Below are 25,190 nucleotides of genomic sequence, written 5' to 3'. Positions count from 1 at the left end.
TTCTTGGGCGTTTTCTGAGAAAACTGCGAAAATCATGATTCTTGGATACGAAAAGTACCAACTGTGGGGATAATTTATATTTACTGCAGATCGTAGAAAATTTTACCATCTGTTCTTAAAATGACATTATCGGGGAACGTCGCAACTTTTTTCGACATGACTACCCATTATCGAGATACAGAGCTCAGAAAACGGCAAACAGCGGTTTTTAGTCTTTTTTACACCGTGGGCCGCTATTATCTAATTAACTAACCGTAGCAAATGGTTTCAAATTTTAACTGTACGTTCTTTAGACATGTAGGAATGCAATTTTCCCGTTTTCGAAATCTGAATCCGTTATCAAGTTGTATTCAAAAACCATGATTTTTGGTTGCCAAAAGTACTAATTGTGGGGATGGCCACTTTAATAACTTTTGTTCTTGGCAAATCGTCGAATTTTTGCAATATTATCTTGAGATAGTGTTATTGGGAACCGTTATCGTTAACGAGAACCAGAGGTTCAAAATTAACGTTATTACGCAAGTAAAATATGCACGTACTATTTAGTCGGAGGCGTAAATAGATTTTTAACTGACATATTGAACACATGGCTAGGAGTCTAAGGTCGTCGCTAGGGTTCTCAGGTCACCAAACAGTTTCTGGTCCGCATTTTTTCACCAAGAAAACTTTATGGTGTACGGTCCCTGTAATAGTGGACACTTCAGACCTGTACAAATGTCCCCTAAGTGGTGCTCCAGTGATAAAAATGGGCTAAAATAGCCTTCACATGCCTGGAAGGAACTTAAAATGACTGTCACAAATTATGTGAAACTAGGAAGACTGTAATGCAGAAAAATTCAGAAAAATATTTCTAATAATACTTGTACTCTTGTGAGACACAAATCATAAGCAGGGTGTTTTGGACGAATTGTGATAGAGGAGGAAAGTATTCCGAAGAAAATGTAAACATAAGATTTTATGTTAAACGTATATTATGTGTATTTATTTGCTGTTTATATGAGTCAAGGTGTATAAATGTATCAAACTATACAAAAAAACTGACGAAACTTTACTAATCTATAGAATTCGTTTTGTATAAGTAGCACACCCTGCTGTAGCAGGAAGGAATGGGAAACCATCGGAAGAATGGTCCTGTTGGAGTACAGAAAAGGTAAATATGTCCCCCTTTAAAACAATGTGACAAAAATGTGGGGCACTAGCTGTCTCAGTCCTGATTCTGCCTTCCTCGCCAAAATTTGACAGTCAACGTATATATCGAATTCGCGAACTAATTTTAGTATTCCTAGACAAATTACTACCTAATATACTGATTCGTCATTAATTTGATGAAAATATTAAGTCATTTATACAATCCTTATTTATGATTGTGATACACTATCTGCTAGTAAGAATGTATTTAACGTAAGTGTGTTTCCTGTTTAAAGAAGTTTGTCGATTTTCTCTTTATGTTAAAGCCTGCGTATGTTCGCATGGCAAAGTTTTGGCGAGGAATGAGGAATGAGGGTTGAGGCAGATGGTTCCCAACTTACTTCTGAAAGCCTTTTAAAGAGGAACATATTCGCCTTTTTTGTGCACCGGTAGGAGCATTCTTCTTCCGTTTGTACGTTACCGGTCTTTTCCTGCAGCTTACCCCTATTTTTCTAATTTTGGACGTCGTTGTCTATTCTGCATTTTTGAACGCTTCTTCTAGATCGATAAATCCTATTGGTGTCTTTGTTATTCTTATCTTCCTGCCATTATCAAGTGGAATGACCTAGTTGCGTCTCTGCATCATTACCTCTTTTAAAGCCAAACTCATCAATGGATCCTCAGTTCTCTTTTCAATTCGTCTGCGTATTATTTAAACAAGCGCAACTTGACTTATTGTGGTAAGAACGACTCCAGTGATTACCCAATAAGTAGAAACATCTTCTGCACTGTACTCACCCTATCGCCAAAAGTATCAAAGAGCAGACGAGCATATTCAACAAAGTACTCCACCATCAGTGGGTTAGGCCAACCCCCAATGTACTGCAGGGGTTGCGGCAGGTCCCAGTGGTACATCGTCACCTACAGAAAAAAAAAGACTTGTCAGGTTACAACAGCATTAAACAAATGTCTATTAGGAGGAGGTTAATAGTAATGGTTAAAAATTCCCTGCGCTGCAGTCTATCTGTATATGCGTCTCAAAAGTAACGTGAGTAACTTGTCGCCATTAGTTATGAGCCCACGTTTGATTGTACTACTGGATAGAGAAATAGATAGACATTGTATCTCTGCTCTGAGACAAATAAATGAGTCGACCTACCATTGGCTCTATACCGTTCTCCAGTAGTAGGTTGATGAGGTTATTGTAGTAGTCGATACCCGCTTGGTTGATCACGTCCAGGTCCCCAGTCGGCAGAACACGCGACCACGAGACGGAGAAACGGTAAGCTGTGGCCTATAACACAGGCAGAATTAGGCACATAACATCTCTTATACACATTTGTAAACATTCAAGTCTTTGTAATACAGTGTTCAGCACTTTTCCGTGGTATACAACAAAATGTCTTTCAATAAAGCTGAAATTTGGAAATTTGTAATAAAGTCTTATGGGACCAAACTGCGGAGATCATCGGTCCCTAAGCTTACGGACTACGTAATCTAACTTAACCTAACTTACACTAAGGACAACATCCACCCCCACGCCCGAGGGAAGATTCAAACCTCCGACGGGGGGAGCCGCGCAGACCGTGACAACAGGCGATAAAGCTGAGAAGCATAATATAGAGAAGAGACAAAAAAAGCTGCGTTCACCAAACAGCTCGTGGTATATAAACTCTAGGTGAAAGAATATCAATGATATGTCTAGTTGATGGCGTTGCTACTCTTAGGAAAAGTGAATAAGAGTTGTTGGATGGGCCGGAAAGTAAACAACGACCAGAAGAGTGGTGTGTTGATGCCCTGACCTTTCTTAGCACATCTGTCTGACGCCATAGCGGAGAAGATTAGACGGCAGGCGGTCGGCATCGGCATCTTTTGCTCACTGAACAGTGCGGTTCTGTGTCGAGTGTCTCCCTGAATTCAAGGAATTCTGCGTCAACCGTGAACGCATGGATGTCGTGGACGAGCAGACAGAGGTAATTTACGTAAGATTCTGTGAGTTGTATCGAACATATTTTTATAGAGGAGACTTACATTCTCTCAAAAGACGTAATACGTGAGCATATAATTTTAAGAGACAGATAATTCCTCTCAATTGTTTAGGAATTCTCTAGAGAATTTAATTATTGGCATGAATTTCACTGAACATTTATCACGTATTTCAAATGTATCTAGCATCATGCTGCAAAGTTCCACAAACCGAAACCTGTTCTCAGGTTCACTCCAGAAAAGTAAAATTATTTACGTAAAAATAAAATATTTAGTATAACACATTCTTAAATCACACTAAGGAGTATAAAATAGTTTTCTTTAGCCTTATACAGAATCCAAAGTCAGTTACAGATAATCCTGAAAATTTGAACCTGAAATTTTGTAATAGCTGTAACAAACTTGTACGATTTATAACAAAAAAGGTTTGGTGGATGTCATACATCTTTGATGCACGAATACTCACCTCATAGCTGTACATTACTGCGCGTGTCCCATGTTTTTCCTTATTAATCTCGTATGTATTGTTATTGCTATTAAAAATTCACAGCAATAAACTTTCAAGATTAACTATTTGGGGTTAGGAATCTGTATGGAGCTAGGAGAATATATTTTACACACTTTAGTCCAGTTCAAAAAGAGTTACAATAAAAATTTGTTTTTACTTAAATAATTATTTTCTTCTTTCCAGTCTTGTCTCTGGAAACATTTTGATCATATATATACATATATTAGCTCTTCACCCGCAGCTTCACGCGCGCATGTACACGGCACATACATTGCACACATCTCTTCCTCCTACAGTCTCTCTCCATATCCGCAGCCGCGGCTGTCCACCCACATAACGCCTGGAACGCATTAAAATACAGGGAGATTCCAAAAGAATACCACAACTTTAAAAATGTGTATTTAATGAAAGAAACATAATATAACCTTCTGTTATACATCATTACAAAGAGTATTTAAAAAGGTTTTTTTTTTCACTCAAAAACAAGTTCAGAGATGTTCAATATGGCCCCCTCCAGACACACGAGCAATATCAACCCGATACTCCAACTCGTTCCACACTCTCTGTAGCATATCAGGCGTAACAGTTTGGATAGCTGCTGTTATTTCTCGTTTCAAATCATCAATGGTGGCTGCGAGAGGTGGCCGAAACACCATATCCTTAACACACCCCCATAAGAAAAAATCGCAAGGGGTAAGATCAGGGCTACCTGGAGGCCAGTGATGAAGTGCTCTGTCACGGGCCGCCTGGCGGCCGATCCATCGCCTCGGGTAGTTGACGTTCAGGTAGTTACGGACAGATAAGTGCCAATGTGGTGGCGCTCCATCCTGCTGAAATATGAATCGTTCTGCTTCTTGTTCGAGCTGAGGGAACAGCCAATTCTCTAACATCTCCAGATACTGTAGTCCAGTTACAGTAGCACCTTCGAAGAAAAAGGGACCAAAAACTTTATTGGCTGAAATGGCGAACAAATGTACAACTAAATGAAACTTTATAGCTCCCTTAATCCGCCGACAGATAGTGCTTAGCTCTGCCTTTTGTCGTTCCAGAGTTTTAAATTCCTAAAGTTGTGGTATTCTTTTTGAATCACCCTGCACTATTCTCGAAACACACTGGTCCTGCAGGGCAACGTTCACACCCACTCCCAACCCCACCCGTACCGAAAAATACGGCAGGAGAGCGAATTAATACTGCAGAATCATCCAGTTCTCAGCTACATTAAAAATTTCTAGTCTCTAACTCAGCAGGAAACGAGGCTCAAATCAGTTATAATATTTGAACCGGATAGACGGACAGGAAAACAACCTAATAAAAAAGGTATTAAAATGAGACGATTGGTTCGGAAGATGCCAGATGAAGAAAATAAGATGTGTTGCTTTCAAAATCATTACCAGGAGCTGTCGAACTAGTGTCAATGATATCATCTATTTTGTACCATTTGGCAGAGCATTCAAACTTACCCCGATACCCTTGAGAGCCTCGACATCTTCAGCGTACTTATGGTACGAGTCGCAGGCTACGTCACCATTCTCGCCGTTGTGAGCGTACTCTGGATGCTCGTGGAACATGTGATCCCAGATGTTTTCGCCTTTACCTTCACAGAGAGATATTTCCGTTAATAAAGTGGGACCAACAGTGCTGGAATAAATCTCTTTTACCATAGAATATAGGCTGACTGCGACAGATAGCACAGAAACACGAAGTCTCAAGCCACAGTTACAGACATCAAACAGTTCTCCACATAGTTAAATTTAATGTCGAGAAATGAATTTTAATGAAACATAGACAGATCAATGGTAATAGTAACAACAGTGATCTTAAATTGTGTGACAGCTGGTTCCTATTAATTACTTCCATAAAGTATGGCGGAGGTAGCGTTATGTGGTAAACAAGAACTTCCTGATGAGCGAAAACATTATGAGGTCAGCTCACCAATGGGGTGACCGAAGTTGGGGTCTGAAGACCCGGTAAGTGAAGTATACTAGTATGCTACAGGCGCAAAAGGGGAAATCCACTGACATGACAAAGGGTGGATTATTATGGACCGTTGCCTGGGTCAACGACATCGGAAACGGTGAAGCCGCTCGGTTGTTCAGGGGGTACCGCCACGAGTATTTATGGAAAGTGCATGGAGGACTGTGAAACCAGGAGTAAGTGTTCAGGTATTGCACGTCCGATGCAGAGGACGGAGACTTATCAGCTCAACTGGGATAGGCGGCGATCCGTGACGATGTCACGACAGAGTACAGTACTGAAGCTAACCAAAACGTTTTCGAGCACGTTACTCACCACATATAATTACATTTTGGGCCTCTGCAGCAGGGGTCGCCCACTGATATTAACGTTTGGTCTCATCAGTATAATTAAGTGGGGCAAGCGAACCTCAGAGTCAGGTAGAAAATTCCATATCTCAGATTAGTGGAACTAGTTATCACAATCATACACTCCTGGAAATTGAAATAAGAACACCGTGAATTCATTGTCCCAGGAAGGGGAAACTTTATGGACACATTCCTGGGGTCAGATACATCACATGATCACACTGACAGAACCACAGGCACATAGACACAGGCAACAGAGCATGCACAATGTCGGCACTAGTACAGTGTATATCCACCTTTCGCAGCAATGCAGGCTGCTATTCTCCCATGGAGACGATCGTAGAGATGCTGGATGTAGTCCTGTGGAACGGCTTGCCATGCCATTTCCACCTGGCGCCTCAGTTGGACCAGCGTTCGTGCTGGACGTGCAGACCGCGTGAGACGACGCATCATCCAGTCCCAAACATGCTCAATGGGGGACAGATCCGGAGATCTTGCTGGCCAGGGTAGTTGACTTACACCTTCTAGAGCACATTGGGTGGCACGGGATACATGCGGACGTGCATTGTCCTGTTGGAACAGCAAGTTCCCTTAATGGTCTAGGAATGGTAGAACGATGGGTTCGATGACGGTTTGGATGTACCGTGCACTATTCAGTGTCCCCTCGACGATCACCAGTGGTGTACGGCCAGTGTAGGAGATCGCTCCCCACACCATGATGCCGGGTGTTGGCCCTGTGTGCCTCGGTCGTATGCAGTCCTGATTGTGGCGCTCACCTGCCCGGCGCCAAACACGCATACGACCATCATTGGCACCAAGGCAGAAGCGACTCTCATCGCTGAAGACGACACGTCTCCATTCGTCCCTCCATTCACGCCTGTCGCGACACCACTGGAGGCGGGCTGCACGATGTTGGGGCGTGAGCGGAAGACGGCCTAACGGTGTGCGGGACCGTAGCCCAGCTTCATGGAGACGGTTGCGAATGATCCTCGCCGATACCCCAGGAGCAACAGTGTCCCTAATTTGCTGGGAAGTGGCGGTGCGGTCCCCTACGGCACTGCGTAGGATCCTACGGTCTTGGCGTGCATCCGTGCGTCGCTGCGGTCCGGTCCCAGGTCGACGGGCACGTGCACCTTCCGCCGACCACTGGCGACAACATCGATGTACTGTGGAGACCTCACGCCCCACGTGTTGAGCAATTCGGCGGTACGTCCACCCGGCCTCCCGCATGCCCACTATAAGCCCTCGCTCAAAGTCCGTCAACTGCACATACGGTTCACCTCCACGCTGTCGCGGCATGCTACCAGTGTTAAAGACTGCGATGGAGCTCCGTATGCCACGGCAAACTGGCTGACACTGACGGCGGCGGTGCACAAATGCTGCGCAGCTAGCGCCATTCGACGGCCAACACCGCGGTTCCTGGTGTGTTCGCTGTGCCGTGCGTGTGATCATTGCTTGTACAGCCCTCTCGCAGTGTCCGGAGCAAGTATGGTGGGTCTGACACACCGGTGTCAATGTGTTCTTTTTACCATTTCCAGGAGTGTATATTTCAAGTTTCTGCTACCAGTCACTTTTATTTTATTTTATGCTTCATCTAACTTAATGCAACGCTTTTCGAACATGTTCTGTTCATTTTCAAGCGTTAATACACACATACATACGTAGACAAATGTTACTTCAAAATAAACAGTCTCAAACTAGAACACTTTGTCCATTGTTTTTTAATTTTTTAATGTAGCTGCTGGTGTGGGATTTGGGGGGAAGGAGGGGGGCAGAGTATATCTAGAAATCGAAATCAGTGATGTCTTCTGCTGGTTTTCTTCTTTGTTGTTGATGATGTATATTACAGCAATTTCACCCTCTTGCTGCTTCACTTGCATCACTGGTGTTGTGTGTATAAGATCGAAGCAATTAGTGCAGTGGCAATCAGTGACAAAATATAATGTGCAATAGTGTAATGTCAATCAACAGCTCCGCCATTTCACCAGTGAGGCAAGTGAAGCAGCAAGAGGATGAAATTACTGTAATATACATAATCAACAACAAAGAAGAAAACCAGCAGAAGACATCACTGATTTCAATTTCTAGATATACACTGCCCCCCTCCTTGCCCCCAAATGCCACACCAGCATCTACATTAAAAAAATTAAAAAACAATGGACAAAGTGTTCTAGTTTAAGACTGTTTATTTTTAAGTAACATTTCTCTACGTATGTATGTATTAACGCTTGAAAATGAACAGAACATGTTCGAAACGCGTTGCATTATGTTAGATTAAGCATAAAATAAAATAAAAGTGACTGGTACCAGAAACTTGAAATAAATAACTATCCCACACAGTCACGGTCCACAAACATAGCCATTATGGCTGAAAATAGTTATCACAATTTGTTTCAAAATAATTACCCATGACATATTTAAATAGATTATATTATAAGTAAGTTAGCATGCTATATCATTTGTATTTCCCATAAGTATATTAATAGAACTCTTCCAGTCCTTCGTCTTTTCCTTTTGGATTCATCCTATATCTATACGGGTTAGGGACGGTTGTTATCCAGTGGCGCATTGTTATGGTTAGAAAATGGCTGGATGCCCTTCCTATCGCCATCTCTTTACCCCCAGAGAAGTAATCTGCGCATCCCAACTATCAGCAAGTTATCCCTCTGAATGTGTGAGAACGTTTTCGAAATGTTTTAAATTCGTGTAATTGAGGTGGGACTTGGGTACCAGCCCTGTATTCGCCTAATCGAATGTGGGAAATCGCCTGAAAACCACATCGAGGCTTGCCCACACATAGGACTTTGTTATTAATCTGCCAAGCGAAGTTGAAGTGGAGCTATCACGACCACAGGAAAATCAGAAGCGGCACGCTGACACAGAGGTTGGGTTATTAGTATAATTAAACTATTGTTTGGTTATGTGACCAGATGAGATCGACAGTTCCGATTTAAGTCGACACAGTATTGTCGAGATGCGACTGTCGAACATGTCGCCTGGTCGTTTCAGGATACATCGTTGTGGTGGCGAACAGCTGCTCGAAACATGCACTTCGCCACGAAAGCAGGCGATTTTAAGCTATGGGGAACATTAATCTGGCCTTCCATAGGACATTTTCTAGTAATCAAAGGCACCAGTACAGCTGTCGACAACGTTTACAGTGTTGTGGACTGTGCATCCCTTCATAACTGATTACGTGACGAAGACGAAGATAATATTTTCCAGCGGGATAAGTGTCCATTGCAGAAGACCTGAATCATCCTACAGTGATTTTGAGGAATCTGATACTGAACGTATGCTAATGTCTCAGTCACCTAATTCGCCTGATCTGAATCCGATGGAATACCTCTGTAATACTCTCTGGCACCACCTACATGAACGATCCGTAATTTACAGTAACTACGTGAACTGTGAGTAGATATCTGGAGCCAAATCTCTGGAAAATTACGAAGGACTTGTCTAATTGACCACGTGCACAACTGGTACAAATTATCTCCCTTGCCATTAGACATTTTATCCTCAATTTTTATTCGTCTCACTACTATTTCTTTTTCATGCAAACGTGTAAAAATTTTACAACCACTTTCGAACATCTATGTTCGTTTCTGTAATGTTTACGTTCCTTTCCATTGATCAGTGTCCTCTCCTATTCAAAGATTTTTGAAAATTGTAGTTCTCTGACCTATTTAAATTTGCGTTCAGTGACGATAGAATTAGATGGCACTTAGCGGCACCAGCTATCGCTGAAGGAAGGAGGGTAGGAAGGAAGGAAGGAAGTAAGGAAGATTGGGTTTAACATCCAGTCTACATCGAGATCATTGGAGACGGAGCACAAGCTCGGATTGTGTCAGGGATGGGAAAGGAATTCTGTAGTGCTCTTTAACAGGAACTATTCAAGCATTTGCCTGGAACGATTTACGGAAATCACTGAAATTATAAATTTGGATGGCCGAACGCGGATTTGAATAGTCATCTTCCCGAATGCTAGTCCTGTGTCTCAGTCAATGCGCCACCTCGCCCGGTAGTATCGCTGAGGGATTCACAGGGGTGAAATGTACTAAACCGTTTTATGATGAGTAAATTCTATTACCTGACCTTTTTCTTGGAAACAGTCCTATAACTTATATAAACTCATAATGTAAAGACCCATACAATCGTAATGATTAAGTGACGCAGGGAAATGTGAAACGTTGTAGTACTAGTGGTTGTCCGTAGATGACTCATATCATCTATTCTTCATTTACGCTTTTATTCGAATTTGCGTGGTGTGTGTGAAGAAGAGGACGTTGAATGCTCATTGGGATAAGGTGACGGAGCCACGGTGACATGTAGTTACCCTTGGAGAGCTTCTCAGAAGAGAGAGCTGGGACGTCTGCAGGTCAATGGCCCAATGGTTTCCGGACAGTCGTTTGTAATGCCGCTTATGGGCACCCAAAGCACTAGAGGCAAACGCTGATAAGATGTTCTATGGCGTAAAGTTCCCAGGCGTGATTTCTTCCACAACCCAGAAGTGGAATGGGAAGGAATGTTGTTGGAAGGAATGCTGCATTTAGTGAAATCCAAGACGGCACTGTAGTGTATAAAACGCAGAAAGCTGTGTTTTCTCCGGAAACTGCCGGATACCATATATGCTATCTTCAAAATGGAGCAGGAACACACAGTTTTGTAACCCATTAAAGGTTTGCGACGCCACTGGACGCTGACTTCGCAGAAACCAAACGTTTACGCAACATCAAAACTGTCAGGAATGGCTAATATGATTATACTAGAGATAGAAAAACTTGACTGTCCGCTGACAACCCATCTTACCGGACACGAACAGGGTCGGAAAGAGAGTGAGACGTCTTTCTTCAAGATTAAATGGTACGATGCACATTACTAGCTAACCGCCTAAGATATAGAGCAGGAAAAGGGAACAGGTATTTCCTAAGAAACCTTTGTACTGATCAGGTCTTGGAAGATCCATAGCCGAGCCCAGAGTAAAGAGGAAACACGCGAAAATACGAGTTCTTCTTTTAGTGAACACTCGATACAAAGTTATTTCTTCTTACGTGTTCTTTGGAGAGAGACTTCTTAATACTCTTAGTAGAGAGATGTCATCGCTTCACCTCTGACGACAATACTGACTGTCAGGGTTCACTGCCGGAACAAATGACTTGAGGGACTTAGAGGGACTTCCGGCTGATTCGTTGGCGAGAGGCGTTGATGTGCTGCCACTGACTGACTTTCCAGTCACTTCAGCCTCCATCTACAATTTACCTTGATGCGCTCGACCCTATGTGCAGGGATGTTAAAAGTCATTTTACATAATTTCATAACTTTAGCCTACACTTTGATGACTCGCATTCAGACTCAGTGACCATCTTAATTCCACCTCCAACCAAGTGTTCATTGTGTTCCTCTGTTTAGTATTATCAGTCTTCTCTACATCACGCCAATCACGATACAGTTTCGCGATGGCAATTGTTTCTTTCAAGGTATTATTAGAATCTTATCCAAACCCTTTTATCAAATAGGCCAAGATTTTATTGGAATAATATGATCATTGCTCGTCAATTGTTTACTTTAACGGAATAAACCGAATTAATTATGATTCTTGTTTCCTGTAATAGTCATTTTATTCATAATTTATTACTTCCGAGGGAGATTAGTTAACTTGTCCACAACTTTATTTGGATATGTGCAGTCCATTTGAAGCTATTTATTGAAGGATTAGACCTACCAAAGTAAGGGAAAATGTATTGCTACGTTCCATCTACTGTTCTAAACAGTCCAGACCTTTCTGTTCAAAATGGTTCAAATGGTTCTGGGTACCATGGGACTTAAAATCTGAGGTCATCGGTCCCCTAGAACTTAGAACTACTTAAACCTAACTAACCTAAGGACATCACACACATCCGTGCCCGAGGCTGGATTCGTACCTGCTACCGTAGCGGTCGCGCGATTCCAGTCTGAAGCGCCTGGAACCTCTCGGCCACAGCGGCCTGCAGACTTTTCTGTGCCATTGAGGTCGGGTGACTTACCGGGAAAATGAAATAGGGTGCCTGAGTACACAGGTCTCTTGTCATCTTGGTCGACTCTCAAAGAAGATGTGCACAGTGGACTTTATATTCCATTTATCTGCTCCTATAAATCATCCATAGTTTCACATAGGGTAGCCATCTCTTGAGCGAGTCCTGTCAATGCTATCCACTAACCACGAATTTTAAAACACTAATGAACTTTTTGTTTCACCTCCCTCACTTCTTTCTGAATATATGGAGTTAACAGTCGAGCAGAGACTGCAACAGCCGTTTTAATCTAAGTACTTCGTTCCTGATTTCCCATTCTCTTTATTCCCAGTGTTTCTTATACAAATTGTAAATTTACCTCCTTCCTCTGTCGAGGTACCCCTATGTTTGTAAAAATTTACCTCCGGCTCATATCGTGCAATTCTTCTTCTAGGCATCTCTTTAGGTTTTCTCAAGTCTTGTGTCATTATTAGCTGGAACACCTGAAACGCCTCTGGTATCTAAGTTCCGTAAGACCGAACTGATGTTCATCTGCCGGACTTTCAAATTTCTTCTCCATTCTACCAGGGGTTGAAAATACCGCTTCAGTTGTAAATTTCTTTTATTATCACGACCGTTTTCGGGCTCACATAAGCCCATCCTCAGGTTTCACAACTGTGCTGTGCCCCCCGAGCCCCACGATGGACGTCCATTCTTCTGTATACTATTCTACAGCTTCGATTAGAGATGGAAAAAGTTCGTTATTTTTAAAGATCCATTTCTTTTGAGATTTTTTAAATAGACTAATTCGATAAACTAGTTCAAATGAATCACATACCTCCTTTTCATTCTCGAAGGACCAATAAATAAGAGGACTTAGAAAAACCCTTATACCAATTCATCAGATACAAAAATTCGTTCCTCACAAAAACTTTATGACTTTTAGAGGCAACCCCAGCGCTCATATTTCTATGAACTTCTTCCGTAACCGACAGCTTCTCCGCAGTTATCTTGCTATTACCTAAATTTATCTGACAGACTTCACTAGTTTTAGAGATGCATGTTGCTTCTCAATTTAACTACCCACTGTGATAATCATTACTGCTTTACCTACAGAAAGAAAGAACTTCAATGTCCCACTTCCTTATATGCTGATTCTTCGTGGCAGTTCTTATCTTCATGGTTACTTCTAGGCACGCCTTCCAATCCAATACCTGATCTCGGAATCTCTGTCTCATTACGATAGAACCCACCTAGCATTTTTCAGAGTTTCTAGGTATTTTCCAAGGACACAACTTCCATTTTTGATTTTTGTTTTTCACAGTGTTTTAAATTTCTTCCTGTTGTTTGTCGCACAATTCAAGGAGCATTACTCTATCTCACTGCTACCATTGAAACGATGATCTCCTTCAACTCTGCCTGTATTGTTCCGCTGCTATTATGTTCCACACCAGCACGAATTTTAGGTTATCTATCTCGTCATCATCTTCTTCTAATATTAGGATATATACGAGAACTATTTTTGTATTAATTCTGATGAGAACAATGCTATATCAGAACTGTTCATAGTAATTCATCCTTTTCCCAACCTCCTTACTCTAATCCTACTCCCAATATCTCATTTTCTGCTCTTGTTGATACTATCCTATACCCGTCTGGCCTTATGCTTTTTTATGAGCCTTCCGTTTCATTTCACTGACTCCAGCTACATCTTGTTTCGTTATAGGTATTTCCGTTTTCAGTTTCTCTACCTTCCCTTCCACTGTAAGTTCTACCATTCGTTGCTCCTCGACGTAGAATGTTATGCTTAAATTGATCTTTAATCCTTTTCCCATGGTGACCTACACGTTCAGTTCCATCCAGGAGACCCGAACGGGGGATTAATACTGAATGTTTTGATACTACTATACCTTTTCAGTTTGAAGCCAGATTTCATTCAACATAGGTTATAAAAGCTGCACCCCTGAGCGTCTTAGTGAAACGCTTGCATAGCTGACCCGCTTCCCTACTTCTCTTGACTTACCATCCTCGTTCCAGGCCCCCTCTATCTGGTAGGCGGCGCTGGCAGCCCCCAGCAGGAAGCCATCCGGGAACTGGTTGACAGCTCCGCTGTTGGCAGCAGCAGCCGCCGTCGCCGCAGCCGATGCCGCCAGCGCCCACAAGACGGTCGCAGCGTACCGTACCATGGCTGCCTACTTGGCGACTCTACTAAAACCTCTCTGAAAGCCTTAAAACGTTCTCTTCATTATCTGTTAAAAGCCAAAAAGGCATTATGTTCAACAAGTGTACCAGTTATCTTTCTAAATGTATCTGGTGAAGATAATCTACACATCAGCACTCGCCACTGCGGACTTGATAGAGCAACACCGATACAGCTCGCCGATACAGCCACTGTGGTAATTACACAAAGACTTCGTGAAAAAAAATGCCGATATTGTTTTGTTATGTAACATTCACCTTTGTTTTAAGAGTAATATCGATGACACCGATTATCATGGCAATTTGATCAATAGCTCAAATCCCAAGAGTAATAAGCTAACAGTTTCTCTCCGAAAACACATACAAGAGACGAAAGATTTTGCATCATAATAATTATTTCATGTGGCACAATGGCCTGGGGCAAGACTGAGAGTTGGGGCCCATTTCGGCTAATTGCTTGTCCCGAATCTGGAGGCATGTGCACTACATATTACCGTGGAATGTGAACCATGTGTCGTTCCTCGAGAGTATTCAATCAAATTTATGGAGAATTTCATGGCCAGTTGTTGACGTGTTGCTGGTTGGCTTTTGTCTCAGGCTCATCAGACGGCGTTTGTTTAACGATTTTTCTGACGTTGAATAGCACAAGTGACTAGCGTTGTCAAAGGTTCAATCTCTTCTACTGATGACGGACTGGAGTCGATCCTGCGGCCAGAGATAATAGATACCTGACGCGCCTACTCCTGTGGGCTTTTGCTTGGCCATTACAGTTGTAGGTCTTCCCTTTTTACCTGCAACTGTCGATCACCGCAGCGCGAGAATGCCAAAACCAGTTAACTTGAGGCATTCTTTTTTAGGTGAAGCTGGACACATTTTTTTCGAATTCGTGTGTCTATCTTGAGCGAGCGGGCATGGTAGCTCTTCTCCACAGCGATAACCTGCATGTCAGGGAAGAGCTCAGAGCTATCACGCCCGTCAATTCAGGGAAGCAATAGAAATTCAGATGACAACAGTTTTATGAAAGGAGGAAGACTTAATGCAACTGATTCCTGGATTACCGTGGTGCAGCGAACTACCGTCCCAGGTTACAAGGGGAAAACCACAGTGGTAGTGATAAAGGAATTTTGTTAACGCTCGGGTACATACTCGTACAATCCCTGCTGCGCGTTCGCCTCTTGCGTCGCATCAGCAACGAAGGGTAAAGCCTTGACAAAGCCAGCCACTCACACATGAAACGTCAGGAAAATCGTTAAACGTCGATAAAGTACCTCGATACAGGAGCCACTAGACAGTATCTCAATATTCATATCACAAAGTGTTCTTCTTTTTCGGCAGCCAATTGTATATCCATTTTTATGTTATGATTTCCGATCGGTCAGCAAGGAGGTACAGTTTTTATGGATCTTTTGTCCCCACTTTTGTCGATCTGACACGAAACTTTTGTTCAATGACAACATTGGGGTGAAAATGACGATTAAGTGATTTTAGTTTTTACATTATATGGTAGAACTTTAAGTTTTTCTAAGCCGGTCGTGTATACAATAAAATATATTTTATTCAGCAACTGTTGTGCGGTTTCTTCATTTTACAAAATAAACAATCTTTACACCATTTAGAGGTGGACGCTAGGTTAAAATCAGAACCTAAATTTCCACTGTCTGAATGAGCGTTCATTCGGCTACCTTTCAGTTTCTAGGCATTCGTTTTACCATTGTTCCGCCATGTCCGACAAATAAACTATTAAAACTCAAAAACAATTGTCTAATCCCATTTGCGTCGTTGTGCCTACAACTTCGTCAGAGTGATTTGTGCGTGTACTCCTGGCAACGAGTATCATATTGTGGTATCATTTTATTTAATTTATCCGTAATTCAGTTATAAAACCGCATACGACCGTGTTTCGGTTGTAAGCAACAAACCATCGTCTAATATTCGTAAATTTAAAACAATATGAAATCTTGATATTGTTAATAAAAATATTTACTACATTTATTAAACGTTAACAATTGCGTAAATTTCAGTGCAATAAAAAACACATACAAACAACTGGGTAAAACAACTACAGGATCTTACTATATTTATTACCTAATGAACATCGTTGTGGGTAATACCACTCAGAAATCAGTACAGGGAATCAACAAGCAATAACAAAATCGTTATGAACACTGGAAGTCACTTTGTTTGTACTAGGAAGGTAACCATTTTTCAATACCTTTCCGGCAACAAAATAAAGTTGAACCGCTAATAAACTACAGTAAATGATATTGTGGAGGGGGAGGGAGGAGGTAACTATAACTAGTAATGAATGCTAGGGTGATTAAAGAGTGATTTAGTCGATATTTAGCCAATACTACGTATTTCCTTCTCTTTTATTGCTACAACGTGCGAATATTTCACAGCTCCGATCTTTAGAGATCGAAACAGAGGAAGCTTATCATCTACAATCCTTTCAATGATAGGGTCATTGTTGACCAAACGTAATCATGAAGTTGATAACAATGCGACAGGAAACACGTAAACGCCTCTTCTAAGGAATTACCTAGTTTAAGATCCATACAGAAAACCTAGATCGCAATGGCTGGACACTTCTCCCGAATGCGATTCCAGTAGCTGAGTCGCTGAGCAGTTTCCCCTCTTCCCTTGAGAGACTAAGGTATCCGCCCTCAGACCATCAACTGCCCATTCATACAGTTGTCTGAATTATAACTACGTTCCATAATATCAGGCTAATTGCGGAAGTAGCACTGTCACACAACAAAGTACAAGGGTTAGAAAGGTATCGGCGCACTATTTCCTTGACTTCTTGCCACCCTAGAACCGAGTCTGCGGGAATTAAAAGCCTTTAGCATACCAGTGTAAGTAATAGGGCAAAAGTATGTTCAATGATAATGTAGTGCAATTAGCCTTGCTCAAGGGCAGTTGGGACAAGGGGGTCCTTATGTAAATAAACCCACTACCACTTGTCCTAGAGTCCTTATGTAAACAAAGTGTTTATGCAGGTCTAATTTATGTTCCCAATGTAAACGATGTGTGCATCAGAGCTCTTATCGGTTATTTATTTAAGTCCTGGATGTTTACCAGTCATTTCCTTTTAATTTTCTTCCTTCCAAACCCCTCTTAAAGTCCTCTAGTTCAATTAGGTGATGCATAACGGCGGAACGTTACCCTATGATTAATGGCTCAAAAATTATGTCGCATACTTTGCCGTTACAGTGGCGTGATAAAAACTGTTGAGGCTGAATTACTGTAATAGTTATAGTTTATGACCGAGAAAAAGATATGTATGACAGTTCGAAATAGAGTGCATACGTTAAAAATGTTAAGGCATTATTCTATTGGCTGAATTAGTGTAATTTAATGCAAGCCTGACTGTCCCATAACATTTTCTGCAATCATTCCAACGTATGACCACCTTCCTTTCATCTATAGTTCTGAGGAAATTTGTTTAAATTTTGGAGTTATTTTTACAGTTTTTGCCGATTTTCATCTTGCATTCCACACGCGCATTTTTCAGTACTTTCATCCAAAGAAAAACTCAGATTAATTCAAATATGACACTTTAAATATTCAACAATATCTTATTTTCTGAATTATTATGAGTTAAACGAAACGGCAGACACTTTGTCATTACAGTGTATCTGTAATAAATGGCGGAGTGTTGCCCCAGTATTCCCAATGTTTCTGTAATAAATGGTGGGGTTTTATCCTAGTATTCCCAGTATTTTTCAGCATCTTCATCCAATGCCATAAGTAAATATGAAACTTTTGATGTTTACCAGTTACCACATGGTGGAATTCAGTGGGATAGGTCCTTTTATGTCATTACACAAAAACCACAGTCAGAGGGTTACGACGCCCATGTGTTGGATGGGTCCCATAGGCATCGAGAATTTCCAGCACCGTCTGCTCTATTACTGGTATTATGCCTCATGTTGCAGTCGATCTTGGCAATCTAACAGTATGATTGGGAGGAATCGCAGAGTTGCACTAGTAATTATCATCTTGAAAAAAATCAAGTCACTTCCATGAAACTTAGTGATGACGTTAGTTTTACTCCAAATACTCATGTTTCAATGTGACACTTTTTCACCAACCAAGGACGGTGTGGGGGGTATCTCGATGATATCTGCGTTTCGTCTTTTCAGGAAAAATTCCACTTCAAAAATCACCTCGTCACCATCATACATAACGATTTCTTCAGCCGAAGAAAGCGAAAATGCTTCTTAGTGCTATAGTATGAAGTAAGGGAAGTGATATCACCAAGAAACAGCATATGTGACTGTGGTCTCTGCAGAATGAGTTTGGGCGTTGCAGCGGAGCAAACATGTCCCCTTGAGAAACTCCCTTAACTATTGCGACGGTTCGGATCTTAGAAGCACGACCTCTTAGCACCACATGACTATAACCACAAAAAGCACAATATCAAGTTGGTCGATTACGGTTAGTTCTTCAACTTCTTCGACGGTGGTGAATCTACTTTTTCCTCAGTTTGCTTAATTCCTTCATCTCAAGGTAGCACCTGTCCACGGTCATCAGGTGCTTGAAGAAATCTGGAATGGTCTGAAACAGCAGCAGTATTTCCACTGCTGCCCCGGTTCAGTTGTTTTCAGAATGGCTGTGTACAGCAACGAAACCTATCAGGCGGCAAATGACGTGAGATGTTGAAAAGTGATCAATCACTTTTTTACACTCCTTCCACTATCACCTCGATTATGATCCGTCTGTCTTGGACCACCAAGCCTCCACTTCTCTTACGACTCCCACTTCTTTCGAGCGGGATGCTGTGCCACTCCGTTAGTCGTTATTCGGACATGTTTGACATACTGGAATCACGTGCAACACCAGACCACCGTGATATACGATAATGAATTAGCTATAACTCCCACTAACTTAACATCGGTTTTGGCAGGAAACTACCACACTCTACTTCATAAATATGCTGCACCGTTTTGTTTTGTCCCTTCTACCAGCGTGCTATGGTACTGTGATATGTTGATTTCAAAGTATACCCAACTGAAGAAATGTATATGCAAACAAACAAAAAATTAATAACATTAATTTATCGATGTAATAGCTAAAACCCTGTGACTAGGCCTTAAGTCTCATTCTTCTTGGGTTAGATAGAGCAGCAATCAGTAGTAGAATTAAGTTACTTTAATATGACATTTATAGTCACAACGCAGATCAGATTTCGACCTGTGTTAGGTCATTATCAATGCTAAAACAAATACAAGAATATATATTAGAATCTGATTTACAAAAGTTATAAGTCCATGACATCGTTGTTTTTTAATGTTAACATTACATACCAGTGCGGAATTATAGCAGTTGTTCGTGCTCAAGTGAATGCTTACACAGTTCAACCATTACTGTCGTAAAATTATATGTTGGTTTCACAGTACACATAGGTTTTGCGTATGGCGCCCTCTATGAGCTGCGCCTAAAGTTTACAGTTTTGACGACATTTTTTGTAATATTTATGTTGTATAGTAACTAAGTAGTAACATGAAATTATTATGAGTAAAACTATGTAAAATTACAATTCTTACTTTCTCTCATGTCTGTAATGTGCTAGATGTTTAAAATTACTATAGCACGTAACAGTGACAGTTTATAACTCATGAGCTAAAATTAGTTATAAAAATGGTATGGCTACGTAAAGTACGTTTTAGGAAGTATTGCATATTTTGTGGTGTTGGGACCTGTCTTAACTTAAATACCTTGTTCTGTCTTCCACCTCCACAGCTAAGTGGTCAGGGCGCCAGAATGCCACGTGAGGCGTTTGAGTTCGATTCACATCCAGGTCGGAGATATTCTCCACATCAAGGACTGGGCGTTGTGTTGTCTTCATCACCATTGCATCATCATCGACACACACATCTCCTAAGTGGCATCGAATAAAAAGATTTGCACCGGATAACTGGTCTACCTGACAGGAGGCTCTAGGCACACACACATTTTACTTCATTTTCTATTTGTCTATATCCGAATCCCGCTCCAGCTACTGCCGGGTCTGGGTGTTGACGACTCCTCTCCATTTGGCTCGGTCCTCCCACCACTTTTCTTCCTCCACTTGCTGCCATGTCACACCTCTCCTTTCTACAGATAATCTCACTCCTATTTTCCACCGTGTTCTTGGGCGCCGTCTAGGTCTTTTCCCATCCATCTTTAGTTCTTCCATAATTTTGGGGAGTCTCTGCCCTTGCATCCCCTTAACATGCCCATACCATCTTAATCTCTTTCTTTCAATTTCTTCTCTCATACTTTCTTGTTTAAGGTCCTTTCTAATCTCTACATTCCTTACTCTGTCCATTCTTGTTTTTCCCTTAACTGCTCTGAGAAATTTCATTTCCCCTGCTTGCAGTCTGCTCCAATCCCTTTCTGTCATTGTCCATGTTTCTCCACCATAGGTGATAATAGGGATGTAATAATTCGTATACATAAGGAGTTTTGCTCTTTCTGAAACTTCATTATTCCGAATCAGGTGTTTTATTGTTTGGCAGAAATTGCCTCCCTTCTGTAACCTCCTATTAATTTCGTTAGTTTTTCTTCCATCCCTAGATATTTCACTCCCTAAATAAGTGAAACTTTCTACCACTTTGAGGGGTTCTCCATTCAAGGTAACATTTCGTTGATCTCTTTCTCCCTTCCAAATGCCATTACTTCACTCTTATCTTTATTTGTTTTTAATCCATACCTTTTCATTATTTCCTTCCACGCATCAAGCTGTAACTGTACATCTACCTCTTTATCATCGCATTTTACCATATCATCTGCAAAAATTATCTTTTTGTCCTTTTCTTTTGCTATATCTTTAACTGCGCTATTCATTCCCTCCATCACAACATTAAAAAGTGCAGGAGATAGAATACTTCCTTGCTTAACTCCTTGTCTTATTTGGAAGTATTCAGAGTTCCCCAATGCTGTTCTATTTCTACAATTGTGTCCTCTGTACATTGTCTTTATAACATTAATGTATCCAACTTCTATATCTATCTTCTTCATTTCTTCCCAGAGTCTTTCCCGGTCAACTGAGTCATATGCCTTTTCTATGTCTATATAAACCATTGTCAACCTTTTATTATACTCCCAACTTTTTTCCATCAGTTGACGGATAGAAAATATCAGGTGGATCGTGCTTCTTCCTTTCCTAAACCCATGCTGTTCTTCACTCAGCTCCTTTTCTATTTCTTCACTTATTCGATTTCGTAAAGTTCTTTCAAAAATCTTGGCTGCATGACTCATAAGGGCTATTCCTCGGTAGTTTTTACAAAGTCTCTTATTGCCTTTCTTGAAGATGGGAACAATGTCTCCTGTTCTCCAGTCGTCAGGTATTGTACTATTTCTCCACACGCTTGATAGTACTCTATACAGCCACTGCATTCCCACTGGACCTGCTGCTCTTATCATGTCCACTGATACTTCATTAGGTCCTATGGGCGTTCCCCCCATTGATCTTCTTCACAGCTTTTTCAACTTCTTCCTGTGTAATTTGTCCTAATTCTGCTTCCCAACTTCTCTCAATTTCTCCATTATTTGTTGTTTCCTCATGTACCTGTTCCTCAGCGTTTAACAGCTGCTTAAAATGTTCTTTCCAGAGGTCTTTTATATTCCCTGGATCTTCAATAATGGTACTGTCCTCTGTTTCCATCTTTACTGGTACTTCAGAAGCCTTCCTTTTATTTTTCATCATTTTATAGAACATTTATTTATTGCCCTTCACATTTCCAAGTTTTTTTGTACACTCTTCCCATGCCTTTTTCTTTGCTGTTTCCACTATTTCTTTGCTCTTCTTCTTTTCCTCTATACTGTATACATTTTATAGTCTTCGTCATTTTTAGTTTCCACCACTTTCTCCACGCTCCATTTTTTCTTCTAACTGCTTGGATTGTGGTATCATCCTACCAACTTGTCTGCCTTATTTTTTCCTTTCCAGATGTTCTGCCACATACTTTTTGTGTTGCTTCGACTAAAGTGTCTTTGAATAAACTCCATTCTTTTTCTACATCACAGAAAACTTATTTTGAAAATTTTTGTGTGATTAATTCTCTGTACTTCTCAGCACATTCACTCTCCTTCAGTTTCCAATCTCGCATCCTCATCACTTTCTTCTGTTTTCTATTTTTCACACACTGATTCATTTTCCATTGTCCCACCAGTAATCTATGGTCTCCATCTGCACTCACACTCGGAATTACCAGCACATTTGTTACTTTCTATCCCCATTCCCTATCTACTAGAATATAATCAATTACACTATTGGTTCTTCCATCCCAACTATATCTGGTGATAACACGACTTTCTCTCTTTATAAACCAGCTATTTGCTATTTTCATTCCATTCTTCTGGCACAAATCCAGGAGTTTTGCCCCTTCTTCATTTCTGCCTCCATATAAAAAACATCCTAATACTTGCTCAAATCCCTTTCTGTCTTTGCCTAACTGTGCATTAAAATCTCCCATCACTATATTAGCACTCTCTATATGATATTGTAACACATTTTCAAAGTCCATCTTCTCTTCTTCGTTACATCCCACTTGAGATGCATAAATCTGGATTACTTTTAGTGTTGTTCCATTAAGTTTCGGGTGTGCAGCCGCAAGAAATCTCCTTCTTCTTCTAATATTTCGGCTGTGTAACGTTCAGCCATCTTCAGAGTGAGCCGCAAGACTGCCGCTCCAGTGCTCGCTTCGTCCCTTTATACTGTTTTACCGCGCGACTGCGCATGCGGCCACAGATGCAAATGCGCCAGAGACGTTGGCCGGCAGAGACGTGCATAATGCGCGAGTTGTATCTATAACTCCGCAGTTGATCTGTGTTGGTATATCGATATATCATTGTGAGCTGCACTGTGACGACGTCTTTGCGAGTTTATTACAGCAAGTGCCGGATTCCAGGATTTATCAAGATTGAAACTACTATCACTATTAATTAAATTCGTCGTCAAGCGAATTTCAATTGCCTCCTTCACTATCGAGTCCCAAAAGGATGAAGTAGTTGCCAAAATTTCGACATTGTCATACAACATACTGTGACCATTATCAATACAGTGCTCTGCCACTGCCGACTTGTTAGGTTGTAAAAGTCGTGTGTACCTCCAGTGTTCTGTACATCTTTCTTGGACAGTACGAGTTGTTTGTCCGATGTAAGAAAGGCCACATTCACATGGTGTTTGGTAAACTCCAGATTTTCGGAGCAGCAAATCAACTTTGACGGAGCCCACGAGTGCAGCTGTCTTGGGTGGAGGACGAAAAATCACTTTTACTTTGTGTCTGCCGAGAATGCGTCCTATTTTTGATGAGAGGCTACTCATATATGGCAGGAAGGCCATCGATTTAAAGGTTTCTTCATCTTCTTCTTCTTTCTTTGTGGTCTCTTTCGGTTTCATTTTCAGTGCCCTCTGTATTTGTTGTGGAGAGTACCCATTGTCTTCAAACACTCTTTGTAAGTGGGAAAGTTCATCTTGCAGACAGCACTTTTAGTGTTTCTTTTTGGAATCTCAGGTTTAAGATTATGATCCTGTCTGATATATATCTCACATTTTCAATACAGCTTTGTAGATTCTTATTCACCATCACTGCCACACCATTTCTTCCAGACCTGTTATTCCCACTCTAGTACAGTTTTCCTCTTCCTCTCAAATTCTTCTCATCTTTTCCCTTCCACTTTGTTTCGCTTAAGCCCAATATATCTAACTTCCTCTCTGTTAGTACATCTGTCATTTCTTCCATTTTTCCATTGAGGGTTAATATATCAAGGGTGCCAATATTTAGGTTATTTTTTAGTCCAGTTGGTTTCATCTTCTTGTGCTGATGAATATCATCAGGTCATCCACTGTTTGCACCAGTACTTGAAGAAGCAGTGGGGCCAAATCCTGAGTGGTTCGTTCCAAGGCTCGTCTGTGTTTTGAAAGCAATATATGAAGACTTTCCTACTCGCTTGCTAGGCCTAACGCAAGAAAGGATTTTCTGTTGGGGTTGCCTCCCTTAGCCTTTGGAGTTTCTCCTCCACCACAAGGCAGTGGTTCCCTTCTCATTTAATCCCCAGAAAGGAGGGTTGCCTCATCTGCCAGCTACGCCGTTCCGAAGTATTCCTTCTCCACCGTCGCTGCCATTAAGGTCTTCACCCGTAACCCTGGGCATCGGTTCCGTGTTACACCCCATATGATTGGGTCCCTGCCTGAACTCAGCCATCGTAGCACTCCAGCCTACTGAAGTGTAAGATGCCCACCCCCGCGACGTGGACGCGCCAGACGGGAATTAGCCCAGTGGAGGAATAGGGAAGGGCACCCTACCTCCCTGGAGCCGGGTTAATGATTGTGTATGGTGCCACAATCAAAGGCTCATTTTACTGTGCAATATTAGTGTGACTTGTGCCGAAACAAGAGAGTAGGCAGTTTCCGTCCCTTCATTTCCCAGTTTAATACCTAATCCGTATATAGTCATACCATCCACTATGTTGCACTCCAGACTAGTCTAGTATGAACTGGCCAACATTAATTCAGCAGAACAACGTCATAGGGAAGAGGCGTCCGGCACCTCGATGGCGAGACACTACGGAACGCGAGAGCGTATTCAGGACTCACGTATATACATTCACTATCCTGACAATGCAGAATACAAGAGTTCACATCCCTGAAAGCCGAAGTTAGGTTACCTTGCAGCACGGATGAGGCATCTGGGGAAGCTGACCAGACAGGAAAACTGGAGGATATGAAGTATTTTTTGTCTAATGGTTACGAACAAGTAATCTAGCTTGTTATAATTTCTGTGCTGAAATAATGCCATTGCAGAAACACTAGCCTGACTGGCTCACACATACAGGATGTAACAAAGATGTAAGGCGAAACTTCCGGGAAAAATTTCTCACACATAGAGGAAGAAAATGTTTTGTGGACGTAGTTCTGTACACACTTTTTTCCATGTTAAATATAAGTTTCTACAACTCTTTAACAAATTAATAACGTGAAACAGACAGAATCAAAATGTGTCACCACAGTATGGAAAGATTTACCTAAATGAAATGTTCAAAATGACCTACTTTAACATGAACACATGC

General features: G+C 41.4%; 1 protein-coding gene across 1 annotated transcript in view; it reads right to left on the bottom strand.

The window, feature by feature from the left end:
* The window catches only part of LOC126413015 (myrosinase 1-like), an 87,174-nt gene extending 73,055 nt beyond the window's left edge, over positions 1-14,119 (bottom strand). The window contains exons 1-4 of the mRNA XM_050082908.1: positions 13,957-14,119; positions 5,083-5,216; positions 2,288-2,422; positions 1,927-2,049 (exon numbers count right to left, since the gene is read on the bottom strand). Of these exons, the coding sequence (XP_049938865.1) occupies positions 1,927-2,049; positions 2,288-2,422; positions 5,083-5,216; positions 13,957-14,119 (555 nt within the window). The remainder of the gene's footprint in view (positions 1-1,926; positions 2,050-2,287; positions 2,423-5,082; positions 5,217-13,956) is intronic.
* Between the last annotated feature and the right edge of the window lie 11,071 nt (positions 14,120-25,190).

The sequence above is a fragment of the Schistocerca serialis genome, chromosome 7 (genome assembly GCF_023864345.2).
Source record: "Schistocerca serialis cubense isolate TAMUIC-IGC-003099 chromosome 7, iqSchSeri2.2, whole genome shotgun sequence".
Taxonomy (NCBI): Eukaryota; Metazoa; Arthropoda; class Insecta; order Orthoptera; family Acrididae; genus Schistocerca; species Schistocerca serialis.
The sequence above is the reverse complement of the archived record's forward strand: the minus strand, read 5'-3'. Positions and strand labels throughout refer to the sequence as shown.